Source organism: Trichosurus vulpecula, chromosome 5, assembly GCF_011100635.1.
Source record: "Trichosurus vulpecula isolate mTriVul1 chromosome 5, mTriVul1.pri, whole genome shotgun sequence".
NCBI classification, from domain to species: Eukaryota; Metazoa; Chordata; class Mammalia; order Diprotodontia; family Phalangeridae; genus Trichosurus; species Trichosurus vulpecula.
In genome coordinates this window covers 177,678,657-177,701,472 of record NC_050577.1, presented here as the reverse complement: position 1 = coordinate 177,701,472, position 22,816 = coordinate 177,678,657, and the positions used below count along the sequence as shown (strand labels likewise).

Here is a 22,816-nt window from a genome sequence, read left to right as displayed (position 1 = left end):
TGAGACGTGCCTGAGGTTAGATTTGAATTCCAGTCTTGCTGACTACAGATCCAATGCTCTATCCATTGCCAAAATTTTTTGTTGTCAATCCATCAACAAGCATTTTATAAATACCTACTATTGCCAGACACTATGCTAATTAACAGGGACACAAAGACAGAAAAGAAACTACCCCTACACTCAAGGAGTTTATGTTGTAACACGGGAAACAACATATACATACACAGTAAAACATCATTTAATCCAATTCAATTTGACATTTATTAAATACCTACTATGAGCAACGGGAGAGGCAGAGCAGCATAGTGAATAGAGGGCCAGCCTTTGGAGTCAGAAAAGCTGTTCTCAGGTTCTGTCTCAGACACACACTAGTTGTGTGACCATGGACAAATCATTTAAACTCAGTCCTCAGACAGTCCTCTAAAATTATTAATTACCAATGAATTATCAATTTTTATTGGTAGAGAAAGTTTCCATACTGAGAGTTTCACATATACAAATCATAGCTCTAAACCTCTGCCTCTCTTCTGACTCCCAAGCCCCACAGAAAAATACACAAAGCAGAGTGAGTAATAGTTTCTGGAGGTGGTTAGACTTTTGTTAGAGTTTTGTTAACAGTAATTGGTAGTTTTTTAGTCGTGACTGATTCTTCATGACCCCAAGTACTATCCTGTCCATGGGGTTTTCTTGGTAAAGATACTGGAGTGGCTTACCATTTCCTTCTCCAGTGGACTAAGGCCAACAGAGGTTAAGTAACTTGCTTATTGTCATACAGCTAGTAAATGTCTGAGGCCAGATTTGAACTCAGGTCTTCCTGATTCCTGGCCCAGCGCACTACCTACTGAGCATCCTAGCTGCCCTGTTAACACTAATGTGCTATATAACTGTTGTCATCATGAGCACCATGATTAATTGCTAATACCTATCATTCAATTCCCAATGCTCATTTCTCGGGAATCATTTGCAATGGGAAGGTCAAATATTTTTAGGACAGCAATAACAGTGATTCCTACAAGCTGACATAATAGCTCACAAACATCCCTGCCATGACAAAGGCAAAGAAGTATAACACCCTCCTTTCCTACCTCTCTTATACATCTATTCCTTTAATGTGGCTTTTGATATTTTTAGTCTCAAGCAGGTACTAAAAGAGAGAGACAACATGAAATAAAATCTTTTTAAAACTTCAAAAATCTTCTAAATCAAGGGACAACAAAATTGTTGATTAAATGCTTATCATAATTGGTATATTAATTTTATTGGGTTAATGATACATTTGAGCTATATTTTATTATACTGGGTTCTTTGTAACAATTGTATATAGCACATTTACATCCATTTTATAGGACTTATAAAAGAGATGATGGAAACAATAATGAAATAAGAATCAGGAGATTTTGTTTCTAATCCCAGCTTTGCCCCTTAGTTGCAGGTTTCCTTTAATAAATTGATTGAGCTTCCTGGGCCTTTTTACTCTTCTCTACAAAACAAGGAGGATGATAACTTTCAAGGTTCCTACCAGGTCTAAGAGTCATCTTTTTTCTATGCTGTACTTAGTAATGGTGGGAAATTTTGAAGTTACTTAAGGGCATAATGCTATTTTTCTCAGCAGACATTCTGTGAGCAAGCTGTTTTAAGAGTAAGAACATAAGAGATAGAATGGGGTAAATTATCTCACATAAAAGTGGCAAGAAAAAGCAGTTCTGTTGCAAGGGAAGAGGGGGCAGGTGAGGGGGAATGAGTGAATCTTGCTCTCATCGGATTAGACTTGAGGAGGGAATAACATACACACTCAATTGGGTATCTTATCCCACAGGAATGTAGGGAAAAGGGTGATAAGAAAAGGGGGATGATAGAAGGGAGGGCAGATAGGGGGAGAAAGTAATCAAAAGCAAACACTTTTGAAAAGGGACAGGGTCAAGGGAGAAAATTGAATAAAGGGGGACAGGATAGGAAGGAGCAAAATATAGTTAGGCTTTCACAACATGAGTATTGTGGAAGGGTTTTACATAATGATACATGTGTGGCCTATGTTGAATTGCTTGCCTTCTTAGGGAGGGTAGGTGGGAAGGGAAGAGGAGAGAGAATTTGGAACTCAAAGTTTTAAAATCAGGTGCTCAAAAGAAAAAGTTGTTTTGCATGCAACTGAGAAATAAGATATATAGAGAATGGGGCATAAAAATCTATCCTGCCCTACAAGAAAGTAAGGGGAAAGGGGAAAGGGGATGGGGAGGGGAGTGGGGTGACAGAAGGGAGGGCTGACTGGGGAACAGGGCAATCAGAATATATGCCATCTTGGAATGGGGGGAGGAGGGTAGAAATGGGAAGAAAATTTGTAACTCAAAATCTTGTGGAAATCAGTGTTGAAAACTAAAATAATAAATAAATAATATTTTTTAAAAGAGTAAGAACATAAATTAATGGGTATATCTGCATAAGGAGGAATCACTGAAGTACTGTTACATGTAATTCGGTACTTTGAGATTACATTCGGAGAGAAATCATGAAATGTGTAATAGTACTTCAACCAAGTTTATAGAAACACCAAAAGCTGGAGAAAATAAAAACTCTGAATATAAGTTGTGAAATATGAGGTCATACAGAAGATGAAGAATAGTAGACATTTGTTTTTATTAACAATGCAAGTAAATCAGTATATGAGGCTTTGAACAAATAACTACATGCATTACTCTAATACTCTACTAGTAGAGTCCTCCAGTGTCTCCTTGTAGCCTGGAGGTCAGCCCAGGTTTATGAAGCCTATGAAGGAAGCCCTGGATACAATTCACAAAGTTGGCACAGAGGCACAATAAAGTAGCAGTGAAGACTTCAGCTTTCCAAACATCTGCTGCAGCTTTCATTGTGAAAAGCAGAGTACCCAACAAAGATCTGACATGCTTTTATGCTATTTTAGTCTTCAAAAAGCAGAAAAAGCAGTGAGGGAAACTACTAGTCTGGACCCGAATCTAAACAACATTGAGGACAAATTACTAAGATAGAAATGATGAATAGCTTGGAGGGAATTGATCATGCCATTTTAAAACTTGTGATAAAGAAGTGGGGAGGAAAACTGTTATAATATAATATGACATATATTCTGAATTCAAGGAAAATGTTCAAAAAATTTAAAGAAAGGATAGGCAGGACCCCAAAGGCCTAAAATTATACATGGGAGGTTTCCTCAAGGAGTCTAGCATGTTTAAAAGAACAAAATTCTGAACACATAAAATGATTTAAATGTTTGAAAAAGATCAAGTCATGGTTAAAACAAACACACAAAAGATGGATATGAGGGCAGATAACTAATAATGACTAAAAAAAGAATGCCATGATCTTTACAATGCTAATGTAAGAATGATAAAGTCCACAATGAGCTAGAGCTAACAATGAATGCAAAGGACAAAAACAACCAAAATAGGGACTTTTTAAACAGGTTGGGTACTTAATTATGTGAGAACGTCTTCTAAATTCATATGGATACCTGAAAATAATAAGGCCAATTTCTTCATAAATCCCTGCACAGATATTTGTTAGGCAAGTCATATACTCATATAAAATTTTAGAATTTTAAAAAATAAGTGAATTTCTAAATATAATCCCTAATTCCAATTATAAGAAGGAAGATTTATGGGAGTTAGGTTGAAGGGGGAATAATATTTCAGAAGACTGACATGAAAATAAAAGGTATTAATAAAACAAACAACAATGTAGCAATAAAACTAAAAAACAAAACAGACTTGCGGTGTAAGAAATGCAAAGAATTTCATGGCTGACCAATTTAAATCACTATACTTTTTGGATCCAACATTCAAAGACAATAGTATGAAAAGTCAACATTTTATTATAGCACCATTACTCTAGCTGATTGGGGCATACTTGGGATTTGCCATTAGACAGGGGCTTTAAAGTGTTTTCAGGGTACAGACACTAAGCATGAACAAAGCATGGGCCAAGTATGTCGGCACATCTGGGGGGGAGCATTCCCATTGGTCCTTCCCCTTGAGGGAACATCTGGCTCACTCCCTACACACACCTATGTTACAGAACAACTTCACCAATTTGATCCAGGAATGCATTCCAGGATTCTATAAAGGCATATGATTTCTAAAGCATGGTGATATGAGCTTTGTACAACTGTCTCTGATTCTTCTTACTTGACTCTTGCTTCAAATGACTCCGTCTTTTGCAGCATTTGAAAGAAATGTATCTATATTTGACAAGATTTTCACCAAATTAAGTTATAAACTAATATGAACCTTTTTTCAATTTGACCAACCGTTTAGCTTTCAGAAGTCTGTAAAGAAGATGATAAAAGAAGCATCAGAAGAAGCAGCAAATTGCTGATAGAGCTAGTTAAGAAATGGGACCAACTAAACAATTTCAAGTGCCAAAAATTATAGCTTTGGTATATGTTTATTTTTCCCCTCTCTTCAGCTCTTTTTATTAAAAAATTTTCTTGACGCTATGGGTTTTATTTGACAGTAGATGTTTCTGGGCTTCATTAACTCAGTCACATTGGGTCCCTAAAATTCAATTGCTCTATTTATTATAACATTAATAATTTTATCTTATATTTACACAGTAATTCACAATTTTTCCAAGTATTCTGACATCTCACCTTCTTAATCTTTATAACAGCTCTGTTATATAGGCAGGGCAAATATTATTATCCCTAATTTACAGATGAGGGAACTAAATTTTTTTACCTCAAGAAAGGAGAAGTGACTTGCTTAATGTCACTTAGTAAATTTACATGCAGTAGAGATCAGATATATTTGCCTGTCCAATGGGTTTTTTTCCCACTACAGTACACTGTGATATCTCTACTCTGCTATTGATAACTCTTCTCACATTTCGGTCTTCTTTTCATAAACTAGCAAAAATTACACAATGATATTAAATTCTTTAAGTTTTAATAGTCTATAGCTTCATTTAAAACAAGAAGTAATTAACAGTAAATTTGCAAAGTATACTTTTATATTTCATATACCAACAGGATGATTTTCTGACTAAATTACAGCTTTAGGACTATAAGAGAACTAAAAAACAACAAACATTATATATGTATCAATTTTCCTAAAAATTCACATTTTCCCTATCTCTCCCTAAGGGGGAAGAAGTATTTTCCATGACTAGAAAGTTGTCAGTAATATAATATGTTTAACAAGGTTTTAATATTTAATATTAGAAATCTGAAAATTATCTTTGACACTTGCCTTTTCCCTACTTCTAGTATTTAGTTACCAATCCCTGCTGATTCTATCTCAGCAAAATTTCTCATTTATTGCCCCCATTACCACTTGTCTGAATTTCTGCAACAATCTTATAATAGTGATTTCAATCTTTATTTTCTCTTCTATCCACTTCTATCATTTAAATGGCTACTAGAGTAATTTTCTTATGCATATATCTGATCATGTCACATCTCTACTCAAAATTAAATTGTTCTCTATAGAATAAAACTGAAATTCCTTTTGCCAGTATTCAGTGTCTTCCAGAACATGCTTCCATGCAATTCTTCTAGCCTTATGCTATTAATTTCTACATCACTCTACAATCCTGTCACACTGTACCACTCTTGGCTTTTTGAACAGGCTCTCTTACCTTTGTGCATTTGCTCATCATGTTTGCTTTGCTTATAATGTGTTAACTTCCTCCTCTCATACGTTATTATTAACCTTCAAAGCCCAAAACATATACTATATCCCTTCATGAATCTTCCATGATTCCTTTGATTGATAAAGACCATCTCCCACCAGGCTTCATGTAGTACTTTGTTTTCAAAATTTCTAATGTATTTATTATATGATGCTGCATATCATAATTATCTAATTTTGTTTTATCTTTCTATATGACGATAAGCTCTACAAAGGTAGGGATTTTTTTTACTCTAAAATTCAAATCCTCCCCAGATCCTAGAACAGTGCTGTAAATACTGGGTATTTTTAAAATGTATGAAGAATGCTGAATAAAGCAAAGCCTGGAAAGGATGTCTATGACCATTTACTATTATTCTCCTTTTTCTATGGAGGAAACTGTATTGCTTACTGTGAAAAACAAATGAACAAACAAATTAAATCACAAAGTAAAATACCTATTAAAGCTTAAAACTATACTAAGGCTTTTGGGATATCCTATACATTAGTATGCATTAAAGTGATAAAACCCTTCCTTTATATTAGTTTAACTTTAAAAAGTAATAATAGCCCAACAATAACCATAATCGGCCTTGGCGACTAACAGAAAAAACAATCATTCTGCTTTAGAAATAATTTACTCCTACTTAGTTCTGAAAAATGCTACTCAGGAAAACATTTCCATGATGCATAAGTCTGGATGACAAATGAAAAGCTCTTCCAAAAGGCCAGCAGTGGAGGTGAATCAAAAACAGGTTAAGTTCTACCAAAGGATGCTGGATGGGTCATGAAGAAAGAATGGTAGATAAGAGATAAAATAAGAGCTCATGGAAACACAAATATCTAATACCAAAAATTTGGTGGGATTAACCAATGGTCCAGATCTTCACATAGAGATAGTTAGCACGGGATTGTTGATGGCATAGTGGATAAAGCACTGGACCAAGAGTTTGGAAGATCTGACTGCAAATTCAGCCTCAGATACTTACTAGCAATGTGACTTTGGGAAAGTCACTTAACCTGTACTTTGCCTCAGTTTCCTTAACTGCAAAATGGAGGTCATAACAGTACTTACCTCATAGAGATGGTGTGAGCATGAAGTGAGTTAATATTTGTAAAAAGTGCTTAGCAAAGTGCCTGGCACATAGTAGGTGCTATATAAATGCTTATTTCCTCCATCTTCCCTTCTGTTATTAGGTAATTTTCTGCTTGAATAATTACACTAATCCAAGTGAATGATGATAATTAATATTGCATAAAATCTTTATCTGCAAGAATCGAAGAATAAGTTGTTCTGGTGACTGATTAAATGTTCTCATTTACTACACTGTGCCTGTGCTTAAAGTCCAAAAAAAAAATAGAAACATGGGAATTGCTTGATTGAGTCAGAATCATGGTTTATCCAGCCTGGGCCTTGGTTGACAAAAATAACTCCAAAGGACATGCTGTGAGAATACATGGCAGTTTCTCTTGGATATTCCGGATATGTCCAAATCTATTTTGAATCCATTTACATCTTCTGCCAATACTATGTGAAGTAGTTATAAATTCACCTTGCTCAAATTTCACCTTTAGCTTTCCTAGATGGAGAATTCTAAACTGCATAATTTGTTAATTGATGTATAATCAGTTAAATTATGACAACCTTCTTGTCTTTATTATCATGTGATAAGATATACCAAACCCTAAAACTTTAATGAAAATAATTGAATCTTTTTTTCCCTAACTTTTCCTTCATGGTTATATGGGTTCCAGATGAATGGAAAATCATTATATCACATATACCAAAGTATATATTTGCATTTTTACAGTAATATTTGTTTAATTTGAACATTGTTAGTTTAAGTACTTACATTAGCAGCCCCAAGAAGTATCAATGTAGGCCCAAGTCCTATTGTATATATAGATCTGAGCATTATAGACACAAGAAATGGTCGAATACCAACAGGTTTGGGAAAGAAAAACAGCATGGATGTACAAACTGCGACTGCTATCCAAAGCAGGATTGAGAACAAGGGAGAAAGTGTACCTGTAAGATAGAATTTTTTTAAACTAAGAAAGAAACAAGATAGTGTTATTTCATTTATTATTCCATTTTTAATATATTAGATTAAATCAAACCATATAACATTTTCATAATAATTTCAATCAATACTCTATATTAAAGAAGAAACTTTTTATAACAATTACCATTCTTAAATTTATAAGATAACATAATTAATTCCATGCTGTTAACATTCATTGGTTAATGAAGCATCTATTAGGTCTAAGAATTGCTCAGATGAGATATTTTGCTTCTCTATAAGAATGATTTGCTAAATCTTTCTGTTATGCATGTCTCATTAGGAGGTTTAATTTCAATCTCAAGATTAATAACAAAAATGTAATCCATCTGATGTGTGCTATTATGGTCAAGCAAGACAAACTGTAACCAGCAATTCAATTTTACATTCATTGAGTTCATCGAGTATCCAAGCTTTTATTAGTGTGAGCTGCCTCAAGAGACAACAAGGTACTTATCGCTACAGATCCTCAAGCACAGGCTAGATGACCACTTAACCCTAGGAATGTTTTAGAGGGTATTTATTTGTCAAAGATAGGCTGGATTAAGGGTGGACCAAGCAATTTCAAAGACGGTACAAGTTCAGCATGATAAAGATCAGAATGGTTATGAAAAACTACTACAAGGTCTTTAGATTGTCAGTTGACTGCCTCAGTTTGCTATCCCCTTAAGAATATCTGCAATTTTAACATGACAGTAAAACTAACATCTAAATCTTAGATAGTCTGCTTCCAGTGTTCCCAACATTTGCTGAGGGGAGACAGAAAACCAAGCATTGAAAGCCCTTGAATTAGCAATTTTCTCTGCCTTCCTTTGCATGTGTGTGTTTAACTGTGTAACCAGAATTTTCAATCATTCAAGCTCCAGAATCCTCCCCACTAAAATAACCTCACACAAGGTTTCCAAGAAAAAGTCACATGATCATTTTTAGATATGCTGTAGAGGGATTTTTGTAAAGTACAGGCTGGATTAGATGGCCTCTGGGGTTCCTTCTAACTCTGAGATTTTGTTATTTTGAGCTTATTTTATCCAGGTGATCTTGTGTTTCAGTAATAAACCCTTAAAAAGTCTAGTTCCTCTCTCAAGTGCTTCTAACTTGACAACATCTTTGACTCTTTTGAATCTTTTAAAATAATAAATTTGGTATATATTGTAATTCATAAGACATACCTACTTATTTCCTAATTTAGCATTATTGTTATATATATTTCTCCCCAGAAAATTCTAGTTAAAAAATGATATTTAGGAACTATAGAACAGATGCCCCTCTGAAGAAACTTTATTACCATTAAAAAATGGAAACCAAAATAACTTTTATGTTTTCCCCAAAATCTTGGATATAAGACATTTTAAAAAAACAGAATATTTTGTAATTCTTGTTTTCCCCAGGCCTAGTTTATATTTGTGTGATCACACTTCCACCCTGTTATCTCACCCCTACTGACATGTAACAAATTACCCTAGCAACTACAAACTTATACATACACTTTTTCACATATGTACTGCAGATAAATGTAATACAGGTCAGGCAGGACTTGTCTAACATGTACTATTACACAGGGATTTTCCTAAAGTATAGGTCTAATCATGTCACACACACACACACACACACACACACACACACACACACTCACACCAGTAAATAAACTTCAGTGGTTCACTATTGCCTCTAAGATCAAATGAAAATTGCTCTATTTGAGACTCAAAGCCCTTCATAACCTAGACCCCTCCTAACTTTCCAGGCTTCTTTTACTTTTCTCACCAACATGTACTCTGCAACCCAGTGACACAGGCCCCTGGTTGCTCTGGAAATAAGACACTTCATTTCTCAGCTCCAGGCACTCTTTCTGGCTGTCCTCCATGCCTGGAATGCTCTCCCGTCTTTGTTCCATTTACTGCTCTCCCTGGCTTCCTTTAAGTCCTAACTAAAATTCCATCTTTTGCTGGAAGCTTTCCCCAACCCCTCTTAATTCTAGTGCCTTTCCTCTATTGAGTAGTTTCTATTTATCCTGTATGATTTGCATTATATATACATATTGGCATATTGTCTCTGCCATTAGATTGTGAGCTTTTTGAGGGCAGCCACTTTCTGTTTCTCCAGCACTTAGCACAGTGCCTGCCACAGAGTAGGGGCTTAAGAAATATTTGATTGATGTTTCTAAAGGCACCTTCATTAACTGCTCTCTGCCTGGCCCAGCAATCACTGCTGCTTCAGTGGTTACATCAACATCATTTCTGTCTCATTACGCTCTCCATCTACAGTCTTCCATTGTTGAGCTCGTTCAGTGTTCTACCCCTTCATCTCCTGGGCCCTCTTTGCTATATGTGTCTTAGCCCCTAGGATCTCCACCTTCTCTAGGAGAAGCATTCGCTAAGTAAGCTCTTACTTCAATCAAAGAGCCCTTTCATAGATTCCCTACTTATACAAACACCCTCTGTTTTCATAGCTCCTTCCATTCTATACAGAGAAATGGGGTAAAGTAGGATACAGCCTAAAGAAATTGTGGTGGTCAGGTAAGTGGCAGTTTGCATAAGAGGGCCTATATGTCTATCTGGTATTTACTGTGCCTAGGCATTTATGTTCCCTTTTAGGAACTAAAACACAAACACACAAACACACACACACACACACACACACACACACACACCATGGTATATGTGTGGAATATTAAATTCAAATCATAAATAATAAAATTGTTAACAGTCTTTTTTCCAGAACTTAAAAACATATACTATTTAAAGAAATACAGAAACTTGCCTTCATCTCCATCATCTCCGAATGGATAGAAAAGAGCAACAGCTAAATTGATGAATACAGCCAAATTGAATGAAATGCTCCCCCAGAGTGATATGTGTCTAGAGAACCAGAACAGTGCAGGGTTATCTAGAAGAAGAAAAATTATTTGTTATAAAGGAAATCTGCTACTTGGTTGGAGGGGGTGTGGATGAGAGAAATGGGAGGTAGTAATAGTGATGCCAAAAAAAAAAGAAAGAATAGAAAAAGTGTCAACGAAACATTAAAAAAATTTACACATTGGCAACTAGAAGGAAGATCAGAAGGGGACACAAATACAAACAAGCAAGGAGTTTCATTTCTACCATGTTAAATTTAATTTATACTTAACAGAAGTTCATATTTTCATAAACAATATTCTGCTCTTTTGTATGGAAATATTCATATTTAAGGTAATAAAAATAAAATCCATGAAAAGAAGGCATCATACATTACTATTTTCACATTCAATTAAATTTAGATAGAAATGGTTCTGGGACAAGTCACTGTCCATCTACTCTCTTACGTTTAATGTCTATAGACTATTACACATAGCTAAAATGATTTTTGATTGATCAAAAGTACTGTTCTATAAAATTCTCTTCTGTAGGCAAATCACTAAAACACCTTCAGGACAAACACCATTAGCAAACAGGAAAATGATGGTCATGAATTTGTACTTCAATCCTATATGATTTTGATTCCTTCTCCTCTAGCTTTACTTTCTGAGGGCTTTTAATTTCAAATAGATATGGAATTAGGAAGACACAAGTTCAAACCCAGGCTCAGACACTTACTAACCACTCGATCCTGAGCAAGCCACTTAACCTGTTTGGTACAGTTTCCTCAACTGTAAAATGCAAATAGTAACATTACCTACCTCACAGAGTTGTTGTGAGGATAAAATGAGAACCCGTTTAAAGGAACTAACACCTCTGCAATACCAGTTTTAATAAAAACATTTGGAATTTTATATTGAACTGTAAGAAATTTGACAAAAACTTATAATACAAACAAAACACAGGGCCCAGTTCCATGCCTAGAAGAAAAAAAGAGGATTCATATTCTTATAGCACATTACAAAGGAGAAGGGAGCAAGCATTCATTAACCACCTACTATGCGTCAGGCGCTATGCTAAGAGCTTTACAAATATCTCATTTTATGCTCACAATAACCCTGTGTAGCCAGACTAGACTTTGTTTTCTTTGAAAGACTCAGCTCGCCTCGTTGAGCTTCCCTGGGCGCTGGGGCTTGCTCTTCCGGGGCAGGACCAGAGCTTCCTGTGTGATGAGTCGTGGCGCTGGCTGAGGGGAGGTGTGTTAACGTGGTCTACGCTAGGGGGAGGGGCCAAGTCAAGAACCAATCGGCCCTGGTCGTTCAGGCGGCGCTTGATGATGTCAAAAACTCTATAAGAGGGGAGAGGACAGCTTGAAGATCCTCCTTTCCTTTTCCGGTTGGAGCCAGAGACGCCTACAGCTGAAGCTGAGCTGCCGGTAGGTAGCAGAGCTGACTAGAGGCTAGTGGGTAATCTTCTTACCGTAGAGGGGAAGCATGTATACGATTTTGCCTTATACCATCTCGCTTCCCTGTGGCCTCCTAGTTACCCTTGTAAGGCGGACTTATTGGGCCTGGAAGCTTTTGATGAAAATATCAAAATGGGGACGCTGGTTTGTGGGCTTGTTATTGTGGAGTGTAAATACATGCTTTAGTTCTCCTGCCTTCTGCCTAGAGAATTCCTTATATCCTGCGGTTCCGGACCTTTTAGGCACATATGAGATTCTCTTTGAAATCATAAATTCTGCCTTCCTAATATACCCTGTGAGGTAGGTAATGTTATTATTCACATTTTACAGTTGAAGAAACTATGCCAAACAGGTTAAGTGACTTGCTCAGGATCACATGGCTAATAATGTCTGAAGCTGGGTTTGAACTCGTGTCTTCCTTATTACAGGCCCAGCACTGCTCTGCCAAGTTGCCTAATTTAACAAGTCAAAAACCTGCGATATTTTTGGAATAAAGTTACATCACTGAGCAATAATCAAGACCAATAATAGGCACATTCCATTGTATTTGTCAATGCTGCTTACCTCCAGATAAAGTCTTTGAAAGCACTAAGATCTAAGACTAGAATAGAAAGACTCTCCATGAGTGACATCCACATAAATTTAGGCCCCAATACATTGACAAGGAAGAATGGAATAAAGAGCTGAGTCATGCAGATTTGTTTGGAGGAATGAAGAGTTTTATGGCGGCAATTCAACAAGAAGTCACTGCCATGAGGAACTACAGAAGTTATCCTTACAGCTCTCAGACTTAGTGATCAAATAAAACTGTGCAAGGAAAAGCTGGAGATGGTGCAATAAATCACAGCAGGCTATACATATTTATTTCCTGCTGTATTTGAATACCCAGCAAAACACGATCTGGTGACTCAAATTTTATATCAAAAGCTTATTCTTTCATTGACAAATCGTCCTATAGACCTCAAAAATAATATGAAGAATTCAATTAAACTTAACTAGAATCAGAATGTTATCACAGACTGGATTGGTACCATCATTATCCAGACAAAACATTGATTCACAAAAAACAGACAACATTTAAAATAAATATTACCATCCCTCAGCACTCATAATCCCCAACCTACATGAAAAGAAAAGCTTTCAAATGATAGGTCAATAAGCATTTATTAAGTTCCAATTACCAGGCACCATGCTAAGTATTGAAGATATAGAGAAAGGCAAAAAAGCAAAATAAAAATACCAGTCATTGTTCTCATGAAGTCATGCAAACAATTATGTACAAACACACGATACAAAATAAGCTGAAAACAATCTCAGAGAGAAGGTGCTAGGATTAAGGAAGACTGGGAAAGTCTTCTGAAAGAATGTGAGACCATAGCTGAGACTTGGGGGAAGCCAAGAAAGCTAGGAGTTGGAGATGAGGAAAAGATGGAAAAGAATTCCAGGAATGGGGGCAGCCAATGGGAATGCAAATTATAGGGATAAGGCTGAGAATATAAAAACGATGTGGGAACGGGATGAGCTACACATCATACCTGTTTTCTTGTCTGCTACTGGAGTTGTAATAAGAATGCTTTCAGGGGAACTACATAGAATGAACTTATATCCTCATATTTTTTAAGTATGAAAAACCAGATTTTTTTAACCCACTTGTATAATAGTCCATAGAAAATTAAATGAAAAAAATTAGCCATATAGAAACTTTGTACCAGAACTATTTTTATCTGAAGCCCATCAAAAAGATGAGAACCAGATAATAATAATAATAGCCTTGAATGTAGTTTATGAAATGGTTAAGATCCAAAAGTGAAACAAAAAAGACCCTCCATAGCCAGTATCTGTATGAACTCAAGCAACAATATGTCAACAGAGAAACACTGAAAAATACAATGGATGAGTCATGAGAATTTGCTTACAGAAATGAATGGGTCTATTATAGTGATGTAAGACCAGTCTTTACTACGTAAAATTATAGAAAGGTCATCCTTAGACAGCCTAGACTTATTGACCCATGGGGATATTTTAATGAAATGAGAGATAATTGTGCTACATATTATTGAAGGCTGCAAAAATCTACTCCCTACTTGGTATCTAGAAAGATTAAATGAAGTGATCAGAAATACATCAGAACATTATCCTTCACAAACTAGCAAGTGATGATAAGTAACTGGATGAAGTACAAACTTTATGATATCCTTGAAAAATCAATAAACTGTACCAGAATCAGAATATCAGCACAGACAAAATTGTTACCCTCAACTGGCTCCCAATAAAACTGATCCATCAAAATTTATATATCAATTTTTAGTAAATATTCTTAGCACAGTATCTAGAACATAGTAGATGCTTAATAAAAGCTAGTTCCCTTTTCCTTGCCCTTCCCTTTAGTCATATGCTATAAAGATGTCTATGAATCTTCTTTTTCCTTTTGTTTTTCTATAGTTTCCTCAGTGTTATGGCTCTTATGTTTTGTTAATATTGTACAAGTTTTTGCCAGGTCTCTTACAGTGCAACATATAATTCTAAGTGTTTATATTAAGACTGGTATTGCATAGGTGTTGGTTACTTTAAACATGTTCTTCCAATTCAGTTTTGGTTTCAGAGTACAAATAAGTCTCTTAGTGTGTGTGCATATATGTGTGTGTGTCTGTGTGTATCTGCGTATGTATGTATGTATGTAGACAAATGTCTATATGTGTAATTCATACATGTAATAAGATATTTTGGATTGAATTCTTTAATTTGGAAACCACACTTACAGCATTCTATTTAGGGTAGATGATAATAGATCTAAAGCTAGGCAGTACTATAATGAGCTCAAATTATCTCCCTGAAAAATTCCAAGTTTTTGATGAATTGTTCTTGATGTTATTGTACTGGCACCACATTTTAAATAGAAAACAGTTTTTTATGGAAACAAATACTCTAGCATTCCCACTCTACTTTGCCATATATGAATAAGACTAGTACAGAACTGAGTCAAAGGTTTTGTAAAAATAAACAGTGGTACCAAATATGTTATATAATGCTTTTGGACAATTTAATCAACAATTACAGAAATGATAATAAGTTGCTTTTTACATGCCCTGGGAATTTTTGGCACACATTTTTTGTTCCTTGGCCAATATTTTTATGTATTTATAGATTTTTTAAGTAATAGTAGCCTTGATTTTTTTATTATTTATAAAAATACAATCATCTTGACTTCTGTTAAGTCCAAAAGCCTGCCTCCACCTCACTTGCTAGTCAGTAACTCCAAACTCACCACCACTTATACTCCAGCCATCATCCCTACTAGAACCTTAGACTCTACTGCTAGAACTAGTCTGGCTCTAAAAAGTGACCTTTACTTATCTTGTAAGCATCTAGGTGGCACCCTCGATAGAGCACTAGGCCTAGAGTTCAAATCTAGCCTCAGATAATTACTAGCTGCGTGACCCTAGGCAAGTCACTTCACCCGGTTTGCTTCAGTTTCCTCATCTATAAAATGAACTGGAGAAGGAAATGGCAAACCACTCCAGTATCTTTTCTAAGAAAACCCAAATGAGGCCCCAAAAAGTTACACATGACTGAAATAACCAAATAACAACACCTTATCTTGCAAAAACCAGGCCTTTACTTTCTGGACACAGTATCCAAACCATGACACCTCTCATGTACCTTTCCCTCCTTCCCAGCTCACCTTTATGTGTTGATTTCCCCCATCAGAATTTAAGTTCTTTGAGGATAGCTACTAGTTTGGTTATTCATATTTTTCATCACCAGTGCTTAGCACAATGTCTGGTACATTGTAAGCATTTAATAAATCCTCTATCTATCTATCTATCTATCTATTCTTCTATTTTTCTATCTATCTATCCAGAAGGTCACTGCATTCTCATCCTTTGGTAATAATTATGCCATGACTTAAATTTAAAAAGGCAGGATCAGGCTTACACCTGAAAGGAAGCTGGCAAAGTGCCATGCTAGTAATTTCATGAACCACTGTGAAGAGTTTGTGCCAATATTGACGCATCTTATCCAGCCCCACCAATTTCTAGATTGTCAGATAACCTAGAATGTCAGTTACTGCCCTTGATGGTACAGTTCAGCTGCTCAATACATTAATAGTGCCTAAGCTTTCTGTTTATTGTTTGGGCCAACTTAAATTTTTTTGTGCTGGACTTTTTGCTATCATAAAGATACCCAAAAATTTTCACCATTATCCTTCAGGGAATACTCTCTTGCCTATGATTTTTTAATATATTTCCCAATTCTCTGTAATAAAGTTTTTATTGATGTTGTTTATTTTGGTCTTTGTACTATTTTGACTTCTTATATTGCTTTAACCTTTTAACTTTCGCTTTTAACTGTTAAGGAAATTCAGAACTTCGGATATGTTTTGTGTTTCCACATGATTCTTTTTCAGTATTTGTTTTCTTCAGCATATACCAGCTAGATATTAATGCAGTCTTCCAATGTCTTTTCATAGATCTTCAATAGCTGTCTCAAGTTATTTCTTGGTTGCATTTGATGCCTATTTAGGGGTATTCCTTGATACGTTTCCTTGACACTCTTTTCCTCCCGTTTTTTGTTTTAACCACGGAAGCGGCTACTGCTATCAAACACAAAAAGGACTTTCAGAATTCTAGTCCAAGTATGCTCACCTCCTTTTCAAAATAATTTCAGACTTTGGGGCAGTTTTTTGTCAACTGTTTTGTTATTATCTCCAGGGTCTTCAACTTCCCCTTCCTCTTTAGTAACTCCTTCATTTAATCTCTTTTTAAATCTAATATAGATTTAAGATTAAGTTGTTTTTTATGATTGCCCTTCACTACTCAGCACCATGTTGCTATGTAACTAGATTCAAACCCTCTCCTTTGCTACTCTCTAACTGTGATGCTGAAGTAGTCACTTAATCTCTCTTTTCTCATCTGTCTCAGTTTTCTCATCTGTAAAAATGAAGGGCTTGGAGTAGATGCCCTAATTTCCCACCTAGCTCTAAATCTATGATCCTAGAATCCTATAACATAATGACTGAGTTCATGGCAGATGTTGCTCATGAAGGGACTTTTGATTCCATTTTTAGAGCACAGCATTCCACAGCATCCATCCAAAGGTAAACTACTTCCAATTACATTAGATAAATCTAATTATTATTGTTGATGCCATTTTTATTACTGAGAGGTGCTATAGAAACCCAACAAAAGCAATTAATTAGTATATGTACCTACGCATTTATGTATATGGTACATAGAATTTTCATTGAACTTAAAGTTTTAAATGGGATAATAATAAAGGGAACGGTTCCACCTGTTCAATTATTCTATAAAATGTTGTGAAAACATATTTCACAAATTCATATTTGAAGATGGTGTTTTATGGTGCTGTCAAACTATTAATTGGCAAATCACACTTATTAATTTATTGTTTACTGTTGTTTAGCAATCAACAAATCGAAATTTCCAAGATCTATGATTTCATCAGTATAGGAGGCTCCCTCCAACAAATACCTATTAAAAACTCTCCACTCCTTAAAAGTTTCTACAGTTTAAAAAATCATTAATGAAGTCAACTGTAAAGTTATGATCCTATTATACTTAGGAAATATTCTGAGCAAAAGGAATACCATTAGCTAGAAGCAGTGACACCAAAGTTAAAAGCTGGAAAATATTTGCTTTAACAAAACACTGTTCAAGTCTAGGATTCCTGCCAGCTTGGAAGTACCTTCCCAAAAGTCAGAAAAAGCTAGCATCCTTTCATTCTTTGATGTCCAAAATCACAAGACCACATAACAAATATATTCCACATCCTGGAAAAAGAAATCTTCAGTTTTGTGAGCCAGATGGCACTAATGGATATTAGTTAATAAAAGCCAATATTTATGCTTTAAGTTTTACAAACTTGGTAGATTTTCTGTGGAGGATAGGTGGAAAGACAGGGATGCGAACTGAACAAGGTGAGAAAGTATGGATGGGTTCTGATCTATACCAATGCAGGGAATACCCAAATTCATGAGGTCATAGATGTACATAAGTATTGAAGTAAGCTTTATAATCAATAATCCAGTTATTTCATTTTATCTGACTGCAAGCATCATATTTTAAGATTTGTATGATTTAGTGAGACACTTTGAAAAGTTTAGAAGATTTGCTCAATCACAAGACAATAGAGGAAGAGGGTGCTTTCTCGTTTTCTATATTCTATTCACAATTTGTTAATGACCATTCAAAGCCTATTCAGTGAATATCAACTATGCAGCTGTTCATCTTTCTGCCTGACAATGAAATGTACAGCTGCTACTTTGCAATACATAATATTTACAAAACTAGAGGATTGCAGCCAAAAGACTATCTAATTAGTCAGTTTCACATGTTTTCTCTCTTTTTTTCCCTGTAGTAAGTGGCAGGTGTCTCCATTTCAGCAGCAGGCTCAGTTTATAATTTTAAGCATGTAATATCAGACTTATAAGAAATACAAATTAAAAAGAGGACTGTTGCCATGAAATATGATTAAATTTATTATTGTCTCATAAATAACATAAAAATTTTATTTCATTAATTAAAATACTCACTCCTGATTTTTTTCTGCCATTTCATTTCATTGTAAAGATCTTCTGTTTGTTGGAAAAAGTCATTCACTTTGCTTCCTTGTTCATCTCTCTCAGTCATGTTGAATACACGACTTTTAGATTCTCGAGTCAGGTATTCACATATATTTGGAACAGGGAAAACAATCTGTTCCATAGTTCTATCATGACGAACAATCTGAAATATAAATTTGTGATATCTTTAGATTTCTAAGCACTTGAATCTAACACTACTTTTCTTCTTTTAATCTGAGTATATATAATATAAACTCTGAAACTGAATAAAGTTATGTGAAAAATATGTCTGGTGTTTGATGCTTTTCCCCCCAAGCAATAAGAATTAATATTTTTATTGCTTTCTGAATTAAAGTTATGTTTTGGCAAGCTTCATAGTTATAATCTCACTCTGACTCAATGTATAAAGAGGATTGCTTTAAAGACAACAGATAAGGGGAAAATAGGATGATGTTTAGAAAACACAGACACTGTTCTTTGAAAGGCCTTTGGAGATTAGTTGGAAGTTATAGATCTACCAATAATTCCACTGAGAATTCTTCATAGAATTCTGATAACTTCTGGGAAATAGGAAACTTTATGATGCCTCTACTATACTTGGAAAGTGTGAATATTTTGCATTATGAAGTTTCATATTTTAATACTTAGCCTGTGCTATAGGCTGCTAATGGATGAATTCTGCAAACTGCAAAAATAAATTGAATTTTGTTTTCTTACTTTATACTCCAAAAGACACTTAAGTGTTAAAAAGAAGTGAAGGTCCCCTAAACATAAAAGCTGACAAAGTGACTACTTTCAAATGGTGCGGCTTATACTAATCACTAAAGAATTCTACCCAAAAGATCATAATAGAAAAGTATGAGTTGTTGGATTTCATTAAAATATTGTGGTTTTTGACTTTGTATTAAATTTATCTTCATATTAGTCTGATCATCCCTACTAGTTTGCTATGGCTTTGATGGCAGTGATCTTATTTATGTATGTATCTTCCTCAGTACCTGAGCCAATGTACTGCATATGCTTAATAAATACTTGGTTTATTCATTCAACAAAAATTAATTCAGCTCTTATCATCTTCAGAGCATTGTGTTCAATGAACTAGAGAAAATAAAACATTTAGACAAGACATGATTTCTACTCTCATGGAACTTACAGTCTAACGAGAAGATAAGAAACAAATACTCCAATCTTCCTAAAAAGACTGCTATGAAATAATGTAATTTATATTGTGTGTTGTAAGCCTCTAAGAAATGTTACATTATATAAAACACAGGTGCCTAAAGTGGGTAATACTGCCCCCTGGATGCCACTGGAATGACCCAGAGGGGTAGTAGTAAACTCGGATACAACTGGGAGGCATTGAATAAAAATAAAGAGGTGGTGGAAGCATAAGGAAAGAAAAGAAGAGAAGAAAATTTTGAAAAACCATTTGCACATGTTTCATCTGTTGTGTAACAGAGTTAAAGTAGTAGTGATTATGTTATTTTCCAAATAAACAAACAAAATGCAAGTTGTAACTGATCAAGTCTACTGACAGGTCTTAATAAGCAACTGTTGGCAGGCGAGCGTGTCAGGAGGTCTAGCATGCATCAGCAGGAATATGTGCATGTAATGACTTGTTTACATGATATAATATTGCATCACCAAAATTTCAATGCAAGAAAACCACAAATTCACAATAAATTATTAAATTTAAGATGTATCATTTTTTAAAAATTTTTTTTGAAAAGACACAAATTTCAAAAAACCGTTAAAGGGTTAAAGAAAGTAGATTTCCAGGGGGATGCTGAGTAATTTTTTTAAAAGGGGGTGGTAGGGCAAATAAGTTTGGGAACCTCTGATATAAAAGCTTCACTATTTAAAGCAAAGTACATACTGTTGTATTCTCTGTACAACATAAACTCAGGTACATTTATGTATACTACCTCCTTACTAATCCTGACCTCCCTAATTTGGAATCTGATCATTCAGACAGGGACTGAGCTAAAGCTCCTAGAATATGCATATACTATGCAGAAATCTTTGGTGAAAACAAAATTGCAGGGTCATTTTTTCATACTGCTAAGAGGTGAGGGCATTTTCATGTATTATGGAAGAAGTTTTGAAAGTTTAGAATGTTGGAACAAAAACAGCAATTCAACAGTGATAAATGCAAAGTCTCACATTTAATTTCAAAAAATTAATTTTGTAAGCACAGGATTGGAGATAGCTGACTTGATAACAATTCATGTAAAAAAGACCTCAGGGTTTTGGTGACCACAAGCTCTGTGCTTGCTAAAAGGCTATCAAATGCTTAGTCTGCATCAATAAAACTATACTGAGTGATTTTGCAAGAGATAATGAATCTATTATACCTATGACATCTGGAAAATTATATCCAATTATGGAATCTGCATCATAAAATATTAACAAACTAGAGGACCTATGGGGGCAAATGACCAGAGTGAGGGAGAAGTCTGAAAATCATATCATGTAAGTAATGGTTGAAGAAGTGAAAGTGTTTAGCATAAAGATATGATAAATGGGGAAGATATTAACAATTAACAAATTAACAATTAACAAATTAACAATTTCCAAAAGTTTGGATAAAAACAAATCTTCCAATACCTAAAGAGCTATAAGGAAAATAGACATTTTATATAAAGTTTCAGCTAACAGAAATAAAACCAGTGGAGGACAGTTTCAGGGAGGCAAGTTTCTGCCCATTATAAATAATTTTCTAATAATTATAGCGATCCAAAAATGAAATGTTGCAAGTAGAGAATTCTTCATCACTAGAAGCATTCAAACAGAGTTTGGACTATAGTGTCAAGGATTGCTATACTGAGTTGCCAGTTGGAATTGTAAGGTCTCTTTCAAGTCAAACAGTTGAATTTAGACTCTAAGATTCTACTATCTGTAGTGAAAAGACTGATGTGATAATTAAATATTGTTTTCATCAAATTCATTATAGTAGTTCTCCTGAATGTCAGCAATATTTTAAAACAAATTTGTAATTATTTGTGCCTAACAATAATGAAACCATTAATAAAATTTTTCTTTTTAGAATTCTAGAATATAGAATTTCATTGGTTCGACATAACTTTCCTTCAGATAGTCTAAATGGATACTATTTCCAAAAATGTAATTCATTGAGAAGTATTATGCATTTGGGGTATGACATGGACAACTGAACACTTTTTTTTTGATGGAGATAAAAACTTACTTTCTCTTTTTGCAATACCAAATGTAAACATTTTTCATTATCTGGATCTTGGAATGCAAAAAGATCTCTATTTCTCAAAGAGCTCAGAATCTTGGACTTTTTCAATGAAGAGATATTCTGAATTCCAACTTTCTTGCCTCCAAGAAGAAAGGCAGGCTATGACTCTTTTCCTGAAACTTTGCTAACAAAGCATAAGTGATCCCAAGTATGGCCAAAAAAAAATGGCATTAACTGCGTGGGTAATAAAGAGAAGTAAATGTTCCTTTTTCATCTTTGGCATACACTTGTGAAAAAGCACTGCATTGCGAGTCAAATCCTAGCAATGTTATTTCTCCCTCTGACCTGAAGGTAATTTACTTTACATAGGTGGACCTTTGCTTCTTCATTTGTCAAATAAGTGGGTTGGACTTTTCATTTCTCATCTATCATCTCTCAAACTGTGCACATAATAATAGCCATTGAAATTAATATGTACGGACATAAATTGTATATATGGATATCAATTAAGAATAATAAATATCTATTACTCTTCTCACTTCTGTCTGATTAGTTTTGCTAACTGATGTTGAAATGATAGCTTAGGGACTAAATGTATGTCTCTCACAGTACATCTTCTTCCTGTATTGGCTCCGTGCCTTCTTTACTTTGACCTTTAAATGTCTGACAACAGGAAGGTGGGGTAGGGTAGGGATAGACACTGGATATTGAGAGTGGAAATGGTTCATTCAGTTAGTCCCAGCTCATGACGCCATCTCAAAATGTTGCTGCTCCTTTCTCTGTTTCTTTCACTTAGAATAGTTACTTGTAAAATTCTCAAATTCTAATTTAATAAGCTTTTGCAATTTAAAATAAAAGGGCCACTACTTGATCAATGTTTTCATCAATTACAATGCGTCCCATAAATATCATTGCGCTGTCACTATTGCTTCCTTTGAAAATTTTTCTGGTTTATAACACTAAGGGCAAGGAAAAAAACTCCAACTTTTAAAAGTGCATATTCCTATTTCCCATATATCGATCCCATAGGATTTTC

At 34.8% G+C, this 22,816-nt stretch overlaps 1 protein-coding gene across 1 annotated transcript in view; it reads right to left on the bottom strand.

Annotated features, from left to right (window-relative positions):
- The window catches only part of ITPR2 (inositol 1,4,5-trisphosphate receptor type 2), a 545,841-nt gene that overhangs the window by 92,749 nt on the left and 430,276 nt on the right, over nucleotides 1-22,816 (bottom strand). The window contains exons 47-49 of the mRNA XM_036758879.1: nucleotides 18,549-18,741; nucleotides 10,457-10,582; nucleotides 7,490-7,665 (exon numbers count right to left, since the gene is read on the bottom strand). Of these exons, the coding sequence (XP_036614774.1) occupies nucleotides 7,490-7,665; nucleotides 10,457-10,582; nucleotides 18,549-18,741 (495 nt within the window). The remainder of the gene's footprint in view (nucleotides 1-7,489; nucleotides 7,666-10,456; nucleotides 10,583-18,548; nucleotides 18,742-22,816) is intronic.